The sequence below is a fragment of the Engraulis encrasicolus genome, chromosome 9 (assembly GCF_034702125.1).
Source record: "Engraulis encrasicolus isolate BLACKSEA-1 chromosome 9, IST_EnEncr_1.0, whole genome shotgun sequence".
In the NCBI taxonomy this organism is placed as follows: Eukaryota; Metazoa; Chordata; class Actinopteri; order Clupeiformes; family Engraulidae; genus Engraulis; species Engraulis encrasicolus.
In genome coordinates, this window is record NC_085865.1 from 43888694 (window position 1) to 43908693 (window position 20000).

A 20000-nucleotide genomic window follows, 5' to 3' on the forward strand; every position below is an offset into this window, starting at 1 on the left:
TGTATGCTTTTGAGTGTCTCTCGGCATCGGCTGTGAATGCCTGTTTATGGCTTTTTCTGTACGGTTTTATGATTCAAACCTGTTCCTTCAGTCGATGAGCGTGGACAACAGAGTCTATTAACATGATTTTTGAAAGACAGTAAATTGCAACACATGCTTTCATGGAAGGAATATACAAACATACGTAAGTATGAAGGACACCTTTTCAAATGGTTTAGAATGACTCTAGTGACCTGAACCTTTCTGCATAGAGAATCTTTACTGACTCGTTGGCACATTGTGTACATTTCTAAGCAGCCACCTTTTCACTAAAATTATTGGGGGGGAAAACCCCTCATATAATACTCATGGGGAATGTGGATTTTTAGAGCCTCCGTTGTCACATGGGCTGCACGCTGAGCATAAGTCCAAACATGGCGAATACAACAATTATCAGTAGAAATGTATCCATGTTCATTTCTTCCCCTCTTTCTTTTCTCTCATTCTTCAAGATGATAAATGTATTCTCCGTGGCCCTGGTTGCATATGTCTGAAGAGGCGCCTGGGGGACTAGGCTCAGCCTTGCGCTGCATACAAGGCCCGGAGAATAAGCAGCATGCACGCTCTCTTGCTCTCTCTATCCTATTTAAGAGAGCACTACAATCAAAACAGCCTGGATGTGTCCACCAGCCTGTCTGACTAAACACTCGGAGGGCATAATAAGAAACCCGCTTCTTCTGTTCTCGTGCATTAAAAGAGAGAGAGGAGCAACATCCTGACCCCCTCTGGTTTTTTTTGTTTTTGCTTTTTTTTTTTCAAAAGCACCAACTACAGTAATAGTTTAGAAAGAGGAAAGGCTCTTCAGACACACACAGAGAGGGCAGAGGAGAGGACGCAACCCAAGCCACAAGCATGGATTATGCTGCTTCTGTATGCATGTGAAAAGTCATTTACGGGTATGGACGTGTTTGCGCCGACTGATTGTGGTCAAGATCTACAATCTAAAAGAGAGGAGAAAATGTCATTCTCGAGTGGGGAACAATGGCAGGATCCATTTGCCTGCGTGCTACTTATCCTGTTGTTACCGCTGTTGTTCTACTTCAGCTCAAATGACTGGTCAGAGTGCACTCCAATCATGTCTTCACAGTCCACCACGGTCACATACAGTACACGGCACAGTCATGTGGCAAGTCACAGGGAATTGTAAATAAATGAGCAATGCTATTAACAAGATCTAAACGCTTACTATTTACATCACTCTTTACATCACCTCTGTAATACGAGTTTTGTTATATTACAGACATAACAAGTTTAAAAGACATTAGTCTAGAAATAATGTCTGTAGTACAGTGCACTGTTTTGAACTTGTTTGTTCAGTTTCATAACATAAATGTGATCAAATCAGAGATGTGTAATAAATAACAGTGTAAAAAGTATAGCATATTAAAATATATGTTATCCTATAAAAGCTATTATAATTATCATTATCTTTATTATTGTAAGTAGTAGTATATAATAGTAATAATAGCAGTAATAGTAGTAGTAATACACTGTACATTTTGCATTGTTAAACAATTAGAGGAGGCTTAAACACGCTCTCTATCTGTTAACTTGCTAAATTTACTGTGTAGCAATACCACTAGTAGTGGTTAGTAGTAGTAGTAGTAGTAGTAGTAGTAGTACAAAGTCGTAGCAGTACTACTTCTAATAGAGATAACAGTATTGTGTAGTCAATATGAGCAATTCAGACCAGGATAGTCTTGTCCAAGATACTGCAGTAGTAGTTAGTAGAAGTTGTAGTAGTAGTAGTAGTAGTAGTAGTAGTAGTAGTAGTAGTAGTATTGTAATAACTAAGCATTTAATATGACCTAGTAAGACCTGGATGGTCTTTTCTGACATATACTGCAGTAGTAGTAGTAGTAGTAGTAGTAGTAGTAGTAAAAGAAGTGGTAGTATAGTAGTATTATAATAGTATTTTATAGTAGCAGTATTATCATATAGCAGTATTGCATTATAACCGTCTTGTATGTGCAGTAGCAGTATTATTAGTAGTGGTATTGAACCCTGGAGGCTGTTGTCTGTGATATGTCGTAGCAGCAGTACTAGTAGTAGCAGTATTGTAATGACGATATGAGACCTGGATGGTATTGTTGGTGATGTGCAGTAGCAGCAATACTAGTAGTAGTACTAGTAGTAGGGTATATACAGCAATTTTGAAGTCAAATATACTACCATTTAATACCCTTTTTCACTACCTTTACAGTTTTTTACAACCATCACGACATTCCGATTCCAGTATTAACAAGACATCTTTTGTAATTTCTACCTTCTAAACACTACATTACACTTTTCTGTTTTGCAAAAAGACGTTCGAAGGGGAGCAGCGCGATTCCAGAGTGCTGTTCAAAAGTCTGCTTTCTATGGCACGACTGTGCTATGAACTAGGTCAGGTGGCTACTGTTGGGCGAATCACTGGTGTATGGAAAAACTTTCTGGAAAAAAATCTTTCTTTATTCACCGTTTATCAAAATGGTGCAACTCAAAAAAATAATACCTAGTCTTTCAAAAAATAATACTTTTTGAGCAAATTTACTACTTTTAAGGCCATTAAATTATGACTTTTTAATTTATCACCTTTTAATACTTTTTAAAACCCTGCATACACCCTGTAGTAGTATTGTAATAATAACTGTGTGAGACCTGGATGGTGCTGTCGGTGATCCGCAGCTCGGTCTCCAGTGAGGCGACTCTCTCGCTGCTCTCCCTCTCCAGGTCCTCCACAGCCTCCACCAGTAGCTCATTCTGCTCACACAGGTCTCTCACATACGCCTGCAGAATACGCACCTTCCTCTGAGGGACATAACCAGTCATAAGGAGAGCCGTAAGGAGAAAAACATTTACATTTTGTCATGCAATTACACAACTCTAGAATGTGTGGCTCTTTTGTAGACAGACTTTATTTGTGCATCCCATTCACCTTCTGTAAGTGTGTTTATCACTGAGCATTGAACATAAATAAAAGACTGCATGAAGAAATGAAATAGTATTACAATAGATCAGAATTGATGAAAAGGATTTGTTACAACTAAATGAAACATCCTCATATCTAACAAAACGACAACAAGATATCCATCATATTAAGAAATAGTGTCCCTTAATTATATGTACAAAAACTATTTTAAAATTCTCAAAAAAAAATTGTACTGCATCCAAATCCTGTATGTATTTTTTTATTATTATTATTCACGTATATGCCCAGCAGCATATTTAAAAAAAACATTTCATTTCCATGTGGACTGAGACTTCAGTCACTCGAAGCCAGACAGCGAGTAGCCATTTCAGACAGTCTCTCCCAGTTGGAGCTCTCTCAGTGGGACCCTGCCTTTAAACAGACAGGTATACAGAGACAGGGGCGCAGCAAGGATGCCTGTCAAATTACACACAGCTGCTGATGGCTTGGGCATAGCACCGAAGTAGACAGTAAGGGTAAAGGATTGTTTTTGTTTGACTGGCACATCCATATTTTTAGATTTTAAGGGTAGACCTAATGCCAGAAAGAGGGACTCTTTAAATGTGTGGTAAATACTAGGATATGTCATCTTTATCTTATCATGCAGAAGATGAATGTACACAAACTTCACTCACACACACACCACACCACATGCAGGAGGGAGGGCAGGAGATTGAGGGGGTGGGGGTGCAGTGTTTGCCACTTGTAATTTTCAAACTGTATTACACACTTGAAAAGGAAAAAATACAAAAACTCTATATGTCAACCCATGCATAACGACCTCTTAGCAGTAACCTTATAAGGCACACTTGCCGTGGAGTGGTTGACCAAGCACTTTGTCCCAAACCTTGTTATGCTTGTTTGATGTCCAGCTCCTGAATTTCAGTCTAAAATGCCCTCACATGATCATTTAAATTATTAGGGGGCCTTTATGCCTGACTGGCTGCAACTCTTTTACCTGCTTTGAGATGGGACTCTAATGCAATTTGCTGGTCAATGCATGCACAGGGTCGCCGTGCGACAATATTGCATTACAGTTATTATGTGTATTCTGCTACAGTACATTGTTGAACTGCTCACTTTCTGTCTGAAAGGCGTCTATACATCAATGTCAGTAGGTGAAGGAAGAAAGCCTTTGGGAATACAATACAGTAGCCTACCAAGCATGACAAGTTACACACGTTGAGTGTGGTGTTGCCATACTTGAGAAGTTAGGTTTTAAAAAGTTAGCTGTCATTTTATAATCGTGTCTGATATGGTTTTATCACAACAAAGTCGAAGAATGTACAGCAAGGTTTTTTTATACTTCAGCAAAACGGTACCTGCAATATTTCTTCTTGTGTGCAGTCTTCTGAGCCAGATTGCAGACGTTTCAGTCTGTCCTCGTAGAGGCGCTTGAATTCCTCAAATACAACTTTGACATTTGTAGTCAGAGGACCAAGAGGCAGTACCTCTGAACCGGTTTGCCTCTGGACATCAACTTTGCCCTGCCCCAACATCACCTTACTAGACATTTTGCCAAACCGGCTGCCATTCTCATTCATTTTTTGTATTTTGCTCTATATTTTGACTGTGTAAAGACTAACATATACGTGTTATTAATTGCTCATAAATAAAACTGACTACAGTAAAGCGACATATTTTAATGTAATATTTTTACCACAAAGGGCTAACGTTAATTGTGGCTAACCTGACTAAAATGACACCTAAGGATTTTTAAGAAACACAGCCTTTTGCATCCTACTGTAAAACAACCCCTTTCGTCGATGACAGCATTTTCACCCACTTCCCTGCTTCTAGTCAAAACGAAATAAGACCGCTGGTCTTGACTTTCACAGCAAACTTTTAAAAATCAGGGCTTCTCAGTAACAGGTGGGATGGCTTGTTGTAGAAACGTAGTAAACGGTAACTACGCGAGTTGGATCTTTGGACATGCTTGGACTGATAAGCCCGCCTCCTACCCATTCTCACTTGTTCAAAGGATGTGTCATCCCCGTCTTTCCTACGTTTAATTGGGCGCCTCAAATGATGTCAGATTGAATAGTTTGGTTGAGGATTGGTAAACAAATGAAACGCTCCTCCCCGCAATTTCTACCGCACAGATTTTCGTGTTTGCCTCGCTCAATCAGTTGGTTAGCGCTACACGGTTTGATAGGCTCTGCCTGATGATGAGCTCGGAAATGGAGAAATTTGCAATTGGTACTTTAGTCTTCGAGGAGTGGCCAACAGAGATAGAATCCGGAAATGCAGTGTGCTTTTCAATCGAGGTGACTTATCGTGCAGCGGCAGTGTAAATGGGTAAATATCCCTGATTTTCATCCATATTGTCTTAAAATCGAAGCCCTGACATTACCTCAAGACACACATTGCAGCGTATATACTAATATTCATAACGTGAGTTAATCAACAGTGTTGGCAACGTTTGCAGTCGACGATTATCACACACTAGCTACAGCTAACCCTCACTACAGACTGCTGTCAAGAGCTCACTGACAAGTCGCCGCAGCGAACTGTAGCACCTCTGCCAGCGCTGCTTAAATTGCATTTTCACCCCAAACTGGTCAGCTGCTATAAATTGCCTATAGTCCCATTCCCAACGCGTGCATGTAAATTGGGAGTGAGCAACACTAGGCTAATATCAAAAGCTACCCCAGACTGCTCTTATAGCTATCTTTGAGAAGACTAATTCAGCGTTGTTGGATTATATTCTCTCCTTTCCCCCTTTATTTTTTTGCAATATGTATACGACAGCTGCAAAGTCACTGTCCTCGTCTTCACCTTTCCCGAATCCAACTAGAACTAGCTTTTTGCCTCGCCTTGCCCTTAATCTCTACTGATTATCATAATGCCCTCGCCTTATCATAAAAAAGGAGGACATTTCGGACTTTTTCAAATGACGACTGTTTGCGGAGTTTTAGAATTAAGACTCAGGATTGTTGATGTGGAGAAATTAAAGCAGATTTGATTGCTCCCTGAAAGTGGTCCACAGCACACTCAACATAATGACAGGATTTAAAAAGATTCAGTGAAGTCATTGTGGAGTATGATCTCAGCCCAGGTCAAAAGGTTGTTTATAGATTTCTCCAAAAGCAGCATTTAAAGGATTGGAGTTGTTTTTTGTGGCCAAATGGGACACAGTATTCTCATACACATTCAGGAGGGATTTATGAGATTTAACATGTTTTATTTAGAAGATAATTTCACAGTAGGGCCTATGTCCCATTCAAAATAGCAGAATATAAAAACATTAAAGGGAAATACTTTTCATAAATGAAAAGTGCCCCAAAAATACATTTTACCCTTTTTCAATGTAGTAACCCTGCATTTGAGAAGCACTAAAGCACTTTCATTATTAATATGCTGAGTGACTTGTTTATTTCACATAGGCCTACGCTTTTTGCAAATAGTATATAAATTGCTTACATATATCATGTGTCTTCTGTCTGTAGGGCAGTAATTATAGTGGCTTTTTTAACACCTCACCTAATGTTAACATTTGCATGAGTCTGACTAATGTTTGAAATTAATACTTGGACGAGGTCTGCAGTTACGATTGTGCCTTTTTTTTTAGACAGATGGTAGAATGCTTCACTGCACACATTATGCCCTTAAGATAGTGCCTCACGGTTTTCTAATTTATTAACTGTTCTTTTTAGTCATTCACTGAGCTCCTGCTCTTTGTTAAAGTTTCATGAGTTTTTAAGTTGTTTTCCTGCGAACCTTGGCACTTATTGCTTATACAGACTTTGCATCTTCCACCTTCATACTCGCAAAATCAATTAATTCTCTTAAATAATTTACTTTTTGCACAAACTAGATTAGGCAAAGCATATATCTTTTGTCAGCTTGCTTTAAAAGATGTTTTTTTCTTCTTCAGACTCTAACTTTAGCCCATACTCTTGCTGTGTGCGTTCGCTGGTGATTAGGGAAATAGGTTTTTTTGCCTTGATAAAGCATTAGCGTGCAACAGCCTTGGACCCCCAGTGCACTCACTGCCATGCATTTTTTATGAGACAGACTTATAACAATTAGGCAGCCCCGTGAAGTGAGCAATGTTATATTCTTTTTCCCAATGCCCTCTCTGGATGACATCTTTTTCTCTCGCAGCTAAAAAAGAAATGGATGTTCTCATCGGTGTTCAATGTGAACACTAAAACAAGAGAAGTACTAAAACTCTGGTGGGTGTGTGGTGTGCACTTTCTATATCCCTGAGGGGGTAAAAGAAGAATTAGAAAGGACTGCATTGGCTCACAGAGCTCAATTAAAAGCACTATCGCATCAATAGTGCTTTTGTATAAAAGTTGAGTAATGGTTCACAGAGATATATAGGGGCGCACAGCCCCCACCACCCCAGCTCTCCTATAGGCCCATATGATGTCAGCTGAAATTAATGAGAGGAGATGTCGTTGTGGTGGCCTGCGTCCCTCAGCTGGGAGGATGTCTGGACAACAGCCAGCTAGACGGACAGACAGACAGACAGACACATATGCAGACAGACAGACAGGGAAATGGAAAGCTTGAGTGCGCATTGGTGAGGATAGCCTTTACAGTAGCAGCCTCATGCCGTACTACGGCCCTGGGAGACGGACGGACGGACGGACAGACAGGCGAACAGGCATGCTTTTCAGGCAGGCACAAGCACCCGCCAAGCAATCGAGCAGAATATGGTCTTGTCTTCCTCAGAGGTGTGCGCAAGTCCCTTGGCTCGCAGCATGGCAACATCCAAGGTCAAGAAAAATGTACTGTAGGCCCCACAGCCAGCACATCCCCCCACCCCACCTCCCCGCATCATGCTGCAGATTCCAAGAAGTCGTCTTGCTGCAGGAATCCCCCTCCACCCTATCTTATTGTCATGGCAGAGTCAAGGTCGAGCGCTGTTACAGTGTGCTTATCAGTGGGGAAGCTTGCATGCAGGGCCCAGCGCCTACAGCACACTGCCTTAGCCTGGGAAGAGCAGCAGAAAGATGCTGCCTCCCTACAGCACACTGCCTTAGCCTGGGAAGAGTAGCAGAAAGATGGAGCCTCCAGCACACAACCGCCTTAGCCGCTGCTGCTGCTGTCAGCTTATGAGCTACACTGGTGTCAGTCATTTGGCACTGAGCAGCCATTGTCACGGCCTTGGCTGGCTGTGTCTGGTGTGGTGCATCCCATCCCACCGAGTACTTCCCCATTCATTTTACCCAGACAGGACAGGACAGGACAGGACAGGAGTGGTGGTGGTGTCCATTTGCACTGCATTCAGCACATTTTTTTGTTTGTTTGGAGAAAAGTGGGGTATGGGCGAGGGGGGGAGGAAGAGTTGACTGTTAAGTTTTGGATCAGATTTGTCTCTTTGTGTAACGGTTTAATCCCATGGTGAAATGTATTGAATTTAATTCCCATGTCATTTCTGTGCGAATATGCAATTTAGACATAAATCTAGTCCACTTTCAACTCTTGAAATGCCCTGTTTTCCCAAAAAAGAGTGGTTCTTTCAAGATAAGTATTCTAGATCATTAGTAGAGTATAGATCAATTAATTTGCTTATACCGGTAACTCAGTCATATTCTATTGCTTACGATGAAAACTAATTTTGCAAATGTATTTTGGAAAAATGGCAGAATGTGCAATCAGTACAGCAGATCAGCATAATTAAAAAGATATATGTTGTAAATATGTATCCACTGTAGATTTTTTTACCATTGCGTGTCAGATCAGAGCAGGCATACAGACATACAGTACAGTACGGTACAGTACAGATGGCCAGTATTTGATAGTTCATATACCCCATCTGTTTTGTTGACTACTGCTTTTCCATGCTGCCTTTCCTTGCATTTCTTTAAAGCAAACCATTTTGTCCATTTGCGTTGAATCATCATTTGTGTGTGTGTGTGTGTGTGTGTGTGTGTGTGTGTGTGTGTGTGTGTGTGTGTGTGTGTGTGTGTGTGTGTGTGTGTGTGTGTGTGTGTGTGTGTGTGTGTGTGTGTGTGTGTGTGTGTGTTTCACCCCGGGGTGAAGTGCACATGTCTCCCCATCCTCCCCATGGTGATGGATGAGATGATGCGGCCTGTGAGTCAGTGCTGCCCAGCCTGGGCCTGTTACTGTGTGCGTGCGTGTGTGTGTGTGTGTGTGTGTGTGTGTGCGTTTGTGTGTGTGTGCGTTTGTGTGTGTGTGTGTGTGTGTGCGCGCGCGTGTGTTTGCATTCATTCATGCGTGCACGCTAGGGGTCGACCGATACAGGTTTTTTAATGGCCGATGCGATACCGATGTTTTTTTCATCACCCTTGGCCGATACCCAATTTCCGATACCCGATACTTGGGGCCGATATGGGTAAAAAAAAAAGGTTAAAAAATGACAAATATTCCAGGTCTCAAGTTAAAAATAAGTATTCCTTTAACATTATCAAATTGAGGTAGAACTTGTAACATTTAAACACCCACTCTAACAATCAAGTAATGTCTAACAATCAAGTAATAAAAAAATAAAGTGTCTTGGTGCTTTAAAAAAAAAACCCGAATGACATAAAATAATAAATATTGCGTATCGGCCAAAACCACACGCGTATCGGCCGATACGATACACTTAAAAAATGCAAATATCGGCCCGATACCGATATATATCGGTCTATCCTTAGTGCACACATATTTCTATATTTCTGAAATTGTGGGGGCTAAATGTCCGATTGAAACAATTGGCGGGGGAGAATGGACTTGTCAGGAGGACATTTTGATCTTAGTCACACCTTTGAATAACCAGGTGTTTTACTTCAACATTTTGTTGTTATTGAAAAAGGTAGAAGCTCCTTACTGACAGGTCAGGGTTGTGGATTGTTTTGGTCTGGGCAAGGGGTGTGCGATCTGACTATTAAATCTTGAAGAATCAGAATGAGTAGGAGATTGTCGACAATCTGCCAAAGTGAAGAAATTGTATTGCCTTGGAGTGATGATGTTCACTTTATCTATGATGTTCACTTGATGTGATGTTTACTAAAGCTGGGCTTACACTGTGCGACTTTTGCCCCGATTTGGCACTCGCACGACTTTTTGAGAGTCGGTTCAATTTTCAGTGTATGCCCGGCTTTACTTAGTGTTGTGGCCTTCACTTTTATTTTTTACAAAATCTTAAATTAAAGTCCAAATTGGGCACTTGTTGTTATCCGTCTATTTACATTTTACGTTGTTTACCATGTTTGCACATGCAAAATGTCATTCATATTTCATAGGATTGTAGCCCTAAAATGTTTTGTTAAGTTTTTTTTTTCAATGAAAGGCCGTGATTAAAAAAAATCGAAATCACGATTTTATGTTTAAAAAATCGAGATATGATATTTTCCATATCGCCCACCCCTAGTCTGGGGACAGTTAAGTAGCCTACCGTTATTCTTTTCTTAGATATGAATGGGAGTGAATAGGAGGTTCTCACTAACATTGAATTTCAAACGTGTGTGTGTGTGTGTGTGTGTGTGTGCATGTGCGTCTATGTGTACACGTGTGCATGCATGCATGCATGCATGCATGCAGGGTCTAACAGGCTGGGCTGGAGCGGCCTGCTGCATTCCCTGCACACAGCAACTCGTGTGTTTACAGTAGGAGTAAACTGCAGCCATTGATTGCGCCATTTTGATTATTACATAAGACCCATGGATTTTCAGTTCTCCCGTTAAAGCCCTGTAAATTTAAATGCCTAATTTCTATAGGCAGCCAGACATTGACAGAAGTGTCTAGTTGTTATGTATTTGGCAAGTTGTGCGGGTCTGAAGGCACATGTCAATAGTAATCCCAGTATTGATAGCGGTCTAGTAGGAGATGTTACTTGCCCCCGCTAACATCTCGGTGATCCCTCTTCCCCCCCCCTCCCTTAATCATAATTACATTAATATCGACAGGCCCCTGACAATAGTCACATTACTATTGATAGCTCTCTGTCAATAGTATGCTCTCAAATAAAACATATTCATTCATAACTTGTAAACTGTTCAATAAAAGGGCTTTGAGAAGCGTGTCAGGCGGCCACATTCCCCGAGTGGACGGATGGCGCGTATCGCTGCCTTATACCTGGTCCAGGGGAGAGAGGAGGGAGCCTAGAGATAGGCTTACCTCCCACAGGAAGAGACCTATTGTGGACAAACACATTAGCCAAGGCACAGAGTCCCAAGACCCAAAACTTTAAATCTAATGTATGTCATTTTCTATTAGTATGAAGTGAGTATATGTATTGACGTTTGTGACACCGAGCACACCGATTTGAATATATTGATGCGTTGTTCACACATGCTTCTGCCATATGGTATGTATTTAGGTGTGCGGTGTGTGTGAAGGCACTGTGCTGGCTGTATTTTAGTGCTACTGGGGGGTGGTGATAATTTGATTTTTATTTTTTTTCTGGGGATTGTCCAAATCCTATCCTATGGTCACACAAAAGTTCCCCAGGCTGGGTCACCATTTGGCAGTGGCCCTTCTTCGTTTTTTTTATGAAACAGTTGCATTTGAAGAGATAAACTTTGGTATGATAGACACGTTAGTCCGTGACAAATTGCCAAACGTCACAGTGCTTTAGATCCCATATGAAAAAGCCCCCGTCAAACCAAAGTAGTTCCACATGGCGGATGTTTACTGTTAGTGCCAAGCCTTTGGATGCTTGGATAATCTTCTGTGATGTGATTTGTCCGCATCCCCCCCTTACCCCCACCGATCTCCGGGGGGGAACAGTCTAAAGACCTCCTGTGCCTCGGCACCCTGCAACAGCTAAAAGGGAATTTCTTATGGGCTTTACATGTGAAAAGTGATTTTCAACTAAAATGCAAAAAAAAAAATCCCTCTAAAAAACGATTTAAATTTTTTCCCTCTTCTTGTGCTTGTAGCAGACACTGGAGGTGAATCACCCGGGCCCAGCGCGGGGGAGGATGGCGACCCTGCCATGCGGGTCTTGCGCATCAGTCAGCTGGACGCTTTTGAGCTGGATGGGGCCTTGGAGCAGCTTGTTTGGTCGCAGTTCAGCCAGTGTTTCCAGCACTTCAAGCCGGGCCTGTTAACCCCGTTGGAGCCGGAGCTGAAAGCGCTGTTGCAGCTGCTGCTCTGGCGCTTCACCGTCTACTCCCAGAGCGCCACGGCCGGCCAGGCTCTGCTCAGCATCCGCTATAACCAGGGCCAGGTCGGCGCCGGATCCGGGCCACAGCCGCGCCGCAGTCGACTCCTGAGCCGGCGGCAGAAGCTGGGGTTGATGCTGTGCTGCGTGGGGGGGCGCTGGCTGAAGGAGCGCTCGCACTCTCTCTTCCTGCGCCTGCCCGCCGACTCGTACGGCCACGCGGCCCGCCGAGCCCTCGCCCTCCTCACGGGCCTCGCGCGCGCCGCCAGCCTGCTCAACTTCCTGCACTTCCTGCGGCGCGGCGTGTACCCCACGCTGGCCGAGCGGCTCCTGGGGGTCCGCGTGGCCTTCAGCCGGCCCCAGGGGGCCCACCGAGACGTCTCCTTCCACTTTGTCAACCGCGAGCTGCTGTGGCACGGCTTCGCAGAGTTCCTCATCTTCCTGCTACCGCTGGTCAACGTGTGGAAACTCAAGGCCTCCGTGTTGGGGCTCTTCTCCCCGCTGGGGCTTCTCTCCTCTGATGCCCAGCAGGAGGGGGCGTCTTCGGAGGACGCGGGCTGCAGAGAGTGCGGCCTGTGCGGCGAGTGGCCCACCATGCCTCACGTGGTGGCCTGTGGACACGTCTTCTGCTACTACTGTATCAAGGCTCACAGTGTGGCGGACATGTACCTCACCTGCCCCAGGTGCGGCGCGGACGTCACCGAACTGGAGCCCCTGAAGATGTCTGTGGAGATGATGGACCTGAGTCATCATTAAAGGTGCACTGTGTAATATTTTTTAGCATTTTCTGTCCAGAATTCATGCTGCCCATTCACAAATATTACCTTTTTCACAAATACTCAACATCACCATCAAATTTTAAGTATTCATTATGTCTGGGAAAATTGCTTTTTCATACCTGAAAAGTTGGATTTTTCTCGATGTCCGCCATTTTGAATTTCCAAAAAAAATGTTTACCTGCAAAACTTACTGTACTTTGGTAAGTAAATGATTTACCCTAGTAAATAATAGTATATTATTTTGCAAATATTCATGAAAAGAACAAATTTGGCAATGGGCAGCACCGTTACAATGAGCAGTATAGTTGCAATTCCTATTTTGGTCACAATCCTACACAGTGTACTAGAGGTGCTCCGATTGCTCGGCTGCCGATCATGACCGGCCGATAATGGCCAAAAATAGCCTGATCGGTGATCGGAAAAACATGCCGATCAAAAAACCGATCGAGAGATATTAAATTCCTCACGCAACCATTTACCTTTACACCTGGCGCTGCATGTATGCGCTGGCTCTGCGCAGCTGCAACTGCACCAAAAGAAGGCATCTTTGCTTGTCTATAACTTTTCGCCATTCCCCCCTTCATTTCCACCATTCATAACCATATCTGCATCAACAATGATCTGATCCATGCGCCGTTTACCTGACAATGTAATTTGCGATTGAGTACTCGCCAGTGAGCCATTTTACGTTATAACCTGTGTAGTTGCCTCGGTCAGCACGCGACAACTTCGCGTTGTCAGCACAAACATGTCAATTATTTTTTTCAAAGTCGTAATTGGCAGTCAGTCGATTCGTTTGATAGTCGCTGAAACACCAAACGGCGACAGTTGTAGTTAAAACTTGAGAGAGAGATTCAGAACGGTAGAGGTGACAGAGAGGGGAGGGGCTCTTCTCACAAGGCTGCTCATTTAAAGCGACAGGTTGTTTTTTTCTCGTATGTGGAAGACTATTTGATGTAATGTTTCAGTTTCAATTCAATCTTAAATAGTTTAGTTATTCTATGCAATAACTTATACATTGATTAATACTGTAGACTGTAGGCCTATTACCAACACTAGTCTGAAAGATAATAATAATAATAATAATAATAATAATAATAATAATAATAGCCTAATAATAGACATGTGCAAATTAAGATTGATTGAGAGATATTATTTTTGGGCAGAAATGGTATTCAATAAGGATAATTAATAGGCTATTAAAAAAAATAGGAAATAATTTTTGTGATCGGCAATGATCGGTAATCGGCAGATAAAGATTTTTGGTGATCGGTATCGGTGATCGGGCCAAAAAATGGTGATCGGAGCACCTCTACAGTGTACCTTTAATCACTAACACAGACGTCATACGTTACGAGCTGTGTAGTGTTAATTCAACACTTGAAGAGTAGGAGGAGCAACTCTGTGAGTGTTAAATTGTTCTCGGTAATTGTTAAATGAACACTGCAGCACTTATTGTGCACCTGTGCCTCAGACAGACAGCCTTTTTTATGCAAATAATTATGCTGGGGGTGAACTGGATGTCTTTTCTTACTTTGTTGCTTTGTTTACCAGAGCCTGAACATTAAGTGCACAATGCAGTGCAATCGTGTAAATATGCAATGATATGCAGAGAGAAATAACGTATTTATCATGAAAATATTGTCTGTTTATCTAGTTGATATGAAGTAATGACATCTATTGAGAGAAGTAGACATATCTTGCCTTACTTTTATTGAAATCACCAATAGGTACACGATTTGAATAAAAGCACCTGAGGAAGATTTGTATAACAGAAGAAATTATTTAAATTTATGGATTTCATGTTCATCTAATTCCTGTGTCGTGTCATTAAAATACCATGCATTACTATTCACCTTTCTTGTTTTTGTCTAGGAATACTGAATAAATAAACCAAGAATGATCACCATCACAGTGCTCACCTTGTGCTTTTGCGTTTGGTTTCCCCTCTCAGAAGACACATTTGCACAAGATCAAGGACAGAGCATGTTTCTGGGAGGGTGTGGTGGGTGGAAGAAGGAAGGAAGGGGGGTTGGTTGGTGAAGGGGGTAGACCAGGGTGCCAAGATTGACAGACATCCTGGCATAATCTCCTTTTGGCCCCCTTCTTAAGACTTGCAGTAAACTGTAACAAACCCCCTTTTCCCTTCCAGGACCGTGCAACTTTTCCGGCATATTATGCACTAATCCTAATAATGACTGGCCAGATGGTTATTTATTCTGGCGTTAACCTTCTCCAATGAGCCGTGCCGCAGGCTAAAAACGCGCCCGAGTGGGCTAGGCTGTAGCCAGGGCCCTACTGGAAAGCCCTACCTATTCTATTCGCTTTGATCACGCTGGCTTAATTGCAGAGCTGTGGAGGCAATCAATCTCAACTCCAGGCGTGATGGGCCTCTTGGTTTGTTGGTTTTTCTGCCTGCTTGTAATCGCTGTCGGAATTTGTTTGACAAAGTGAACGCTCGCTCTAAATTGCAAGGGACTACTCTTCGCCTCGCTTTTTTCTTCGCTCTTTGCTCGTGAGCTGTGTGCTGTTGTTTGTTTGTTTTTTCGCCCGCCGATGCCACTTGGATGGTCGGCCACGGGCCACACACATAATGTCACGCCATCTCATCCAAAAGGAGGGGTGTGTGTGTGTGTGTGTGCGTGCTGCGACGTGACTGAGGGAACGGGAGCAAAATGCTCAAGGATGATAAAAGAGCCTGGCTTCTCGCTTTTAGGGATTATGAACACATTTCACCCGGCTTTCCTGTCAGAATGTTCTTTAAAAAAAAAAAAGGCTGTCTGTGTCCTTACCATAAACAGACTTTCTCTCTCTCTCTCTCTCTCTCTCTCTCTCTCTCTCTCCCTCTCTCTCTCTCTGTCCTCTACAAATTGCTGATGATGCTGGGATTAGATTCTAATGTGCCAGGACATTTACTTCGCTAATGAAGCTCTGTCTTTTTTCCCTGTGTGAATCACCAAAGCACTTCTGAAGATTACGCTGTAGTGTAGTGTAGCCATCAAAGCATTTGCACATACACTGCATATTAATCTACAGCCAAGTATTTATTAAAATGAGGGGATTATGAAGTTGAGGATGACATGCTGTGCAACAAAACAGCCCTATATCACACACCGTTAATTCACACACCACCTCTTTGCAGGTGGGCCATTTAAACCGATGCATATGGCAGTGTGCCATCTTATAGATCTCATGAGGGGTCCATTGGGAAGCATGGACATAAAAATGTTCATGTTACATTACTCAACCTGCTTTCAAGGGTAAATCCATGAGTAAACAAGCATGTACTATATAATATCTGCGTTTAAAATGAATTTGCATCACATCTGCAGGTGGGCCATTTAGCTACTGCAAGAGCTCTCTACAACACATACGGTATGAGGAGGCCTTAATATGGGCATAGTCACAAAATTGCATTTTTCACATCACAGTGGGCTATTCTGTTTTCACAGGCAATTCTGTGAGTAAACAAGCATATCTCAATCTACAAGCTTTTTAAAATTACATTTGCCAATAAAAACTGGAAAAATCCCTTTCCCTGATTGGCAATCTCTGTGTGCAATCTGTATGACATGCAAGCTATTAGATCTGTATTTAGATTGTATTTAAAGCACACAATCTAGCGTGTATAACACAGATGGATACATATAATACAGTAGGCTACTGTAAAACATGTGCCATAATTATTTGTGTCACATCACACACCCATATAGTATGCTATATACAGCGTAAACCCATATGACATAACGTGTCAGTATTTCAAATAGTGCAAAGCCCGTAGACCTACTCATATGGCTTTTTTTATTTCATGATCTTATAAAACTCATTTCATGAATTCATATGAAGGAATGTATGCACCATACAGTATGTAGTATATAACACACATAACCACATTTTATATATTTAGGACTCATTGTGTAATCTCATATGCTACAACAATCTAACTGAACATATGCGGATGCAGTGTGTAAAAATGTGTATGCCGTTTAAGATAGAGTAGTCTACTGCGCTGCATATAGCATGTATGTCAGTGAGGCAGCAGGAGAGCTGCAGAGCAGAGGGGTAGTGATGCGTGTCAGACTGTACTGTAAGGTAGGCTACAGCTACACACTGTAAAGAATACGCCTTGCTGCAGCCACGGGGTAAGCTCTGGGCCTTGCAGTTCCCTAGCTACAGTATGTAGGGTAACTGACCTGCTATTTATGTGTGCTCAGAAAAGACTTCCCCCTCTCTCCTGGCGGGCTGGCTGGATCTCGCACCTTACGGCACTACCTTACCCCACGTTTTCCCTCTTCCTTCTTCTTTTTCTTTTTAAAAGCGTGGTGTCTCCATCTCTGCTTGCCGCGCTCTATCTAAGCTGAATCTCATTTGCCCACTCCAGCATGGAGTCCCTTTGGCTATGTAATCTTGCCCAGCCTGACACCTTTAGTTCAGCAAATTGCCCCTGCGTCTTTCATACGAGATAGGTGGAGGGGGAGCCATATTACCGAACGAACGTGTACTGTACTGTACGGGAACGCGAGTATATGCGGAGACACATTCCCACACCGAGGGGCGTTCTTTTTTTTTTTTTTGTTCATTATATTCCAGCGTCTCTGATTTCTTTGATGTGCTAGGCCTTGATTTACCTGATTAATGGTTTTAGATGTGAAAAGGTGTACTTTGTGCTGGGGTAATGGCTGTGGCAGCTACCTTTTGTGTGTGCACAGCGTATTTGGGCATCATGTAATTACCACCCAGGGCTCACTGGGGAGATACAGAGCTGGCTATTGCCTCTTTTCCACTGCCAGTTTTCTGGTAGGCCTACAGCTCAGCACAGCGCGACTCAGCCACCATGTTTTGCTTTATGATTGAGCTGTGCCGTGCCTATTCAGAATGCAAAAAGTGGCGGCCGAGTCGCGCTGTATCAAGCTGTAGGCCTTCCAGAAAAACGGCAGTGGAAAAGAGGCACATGTCTGCAGAGAGATGAGGCAGAACTGATCTCAGAACAGCGACTCGGCTTCATTCACACAGACACAGGCAAAAATCTGCTGCTTTTTTCAGACTGTGCACAGAGCGCGGCCCTGTCTGAGATCATCTGACCCCTTAGCCCTAAGGCCTGCAGTGTGTGTGTGTGTGTGTGTGTGTGTGTGTGTGTGTGTGTGTGTGTGTGTGTGTGTGTGTGTGTGTGTGTGTGTGTGTGTGTGTGTGTGTGTGTGTGTGTGTGTGTAGAGAGAGAGAGTATGTGTGTGTGTGTGTGTGCGTTTGTATATTTGTGTGTGTGTGTGTGTGTGTGTGTGTGTGTGTGTGTGTGTGTTTGTGTGTGAGAGAGAGAGAGAGAGAGTGTGAGTGTGTGTGTGTGTGTGTGCATGTATTTGTATATTTGTGTGTGTGTGAGCATGTATTTGTATATTTGTGTGTGTGTGTGTGTGTGTGTGTGTGTGTGTGTGTGTGTGTGTGTGTGTGTGTGTGTGTGTGTGTGTGTGTGTGTGTGTGCATGTATTTGTATATTTGTGTGTGTGTGTGCATGTATTTGTATATTTGTGTGTGTGTGTGTGTGTGTGTGTGTGTGTGTGTGTGTGTGTGTGTGTGTGTGTGTGTGTGTGTGTGTGTGTGTGTGTGTGTGTGTGTGTGTGTGTGTGCATGTATTTGTATATTTGTGTGTGTGTGTGTGCATGTATTTGTATATTTGTGTGTGTGTGGGTGTGGATGAGAGCAATGAGTGTGTGGGTGGCGCTGGTGTTGTTATTTGTGAAGAATGCAACAATGACCATTAGCCATGGCCAACATAATTAGTCTCACAAAGTTTACATTATTCCCCCGTAAACACAGTTGGGTGTAAGTTCACGAACTCCAGACAACCTCTGTGTGCTGGCCAATTATCTCTGCATTTTTCACCCTGAGCACATCGCGCACGAGGACAATCAATGCCTTGATTTAAAAAGACAAAAAAATATGCACAACATGCCCTTCTGGTTGGGAGAGAGCAGATTATTCTGAATGTGTCCGCGGTTAAAGAACGCGGTGGTGTGTGTCCTTCTTGACATGGTCAGTGTGCTATTGTGAAGGAGCTTCCCCCTCAACCTAGGAAAAGTAATTCCACTCATGTGCATAATTATCGGGTCAAGAGCTGTCAGAAGTCTCAACACACACACACACACACTCACTAACACACACACGCACACGATACACATACATACACACACACACACACACACACACACACAAACACGATACACGCACATACACATGTGCACATACACATACATTTCACAAACACCAACACACACACGCACACACATGCACACACACACACACACACACACACATGCACACACATGCACACACACACAAATATACAAAGACTGTACATCTGCACGTGTGCACAACAGCACAACCTCTCCAAGAGGCTTTTGGTGTAATTGGAGCACTAAACAGTGTGCTCTTGCAGGCCCTTGAGCAATGCTCACCTCGTGTACTGCAAATGAGCAGCAGCCAGAACGGGCGGGCGGGCGGGCGGGACAGGTTGGCAGAAATCTGGCTGGAATGGCTGGGTGGGTGACTGCAGAGCAGGGGTGCATTTCTCAAAATCATAGTTGCTAACTTCATTAGCTACTTTGTTGTTTTCAATGCAATTTCCCATTGGCAACTATACAAGTTGCAAACTGGCTAACAACTACGCTTTCGAGAAATGCACCCCAGAGGAGGAGAAGGGCAGCCTGGCAGGGAAGACAGAGGGTGTCAAAAGTAGAAGTAAAAGTAAGAGTAAAAAAAGAGAAACATAGTTTCCTTCCAGCACAAGTAACTTATCTGAGTAACCAGTAGACCAGTGTACTCTTACGATCAGCTACCTCTGCACTGGTTGGATCATGTTTGAGGTGGGTCCATGTTAGGTTTTCAGTGTTTTTCAGTAACAACACGGTCTATCTATCTCATTAGGTACAATGGAGTAAATGGTGTAACAGCTATGTAATGCCATGTGCTAGTGTTGTAATTACACCTCAAAAGTACTTTTACTTTTACTTTTGACACCTCTACAGAGGTGTGGGTGGATGGATTGGTTAGTGAGTGGGCACGTTGGTTAGTGAGTGGGCATGTTGGTGGGTGAAACAGAGAGTGAGGAGCTGAGTATGGAAATGAGTGAGGTTTGGGTGGGCCATAAGACAGTCTGAGAAGAAGTGAGTGTAAT

The 20000-nt window shown here is 43.0% G+C and overlaps 1 protein-coding gene across 1 annotated transcript; it reads left to right on the top strand.

Moving 5' to 3' along the window:
* The first annotated feature begins 5110 nt into the window (after positions 1-5110).
* On the top strand, positions 5111-13170 carry pex2 (peroxisomal biogenesis factor 2). Its single transcript, XM_063206203.1, has 2 exons — positions 5111-5287; positions 11830-13170. The coding sequence occupies exons 1-2, from the start codon at positions 5284-5286 to the stop codon at positions 12807-12809; spliced, it is 984 nt and encodes a 327-aa protein (XP_063062273.1). The 5' UTR covers positions 5111-5283; the 3' UTR covers positions 12810-13170.
* Positions 13171-20000: the final 6830 nt, after the last annotated feature.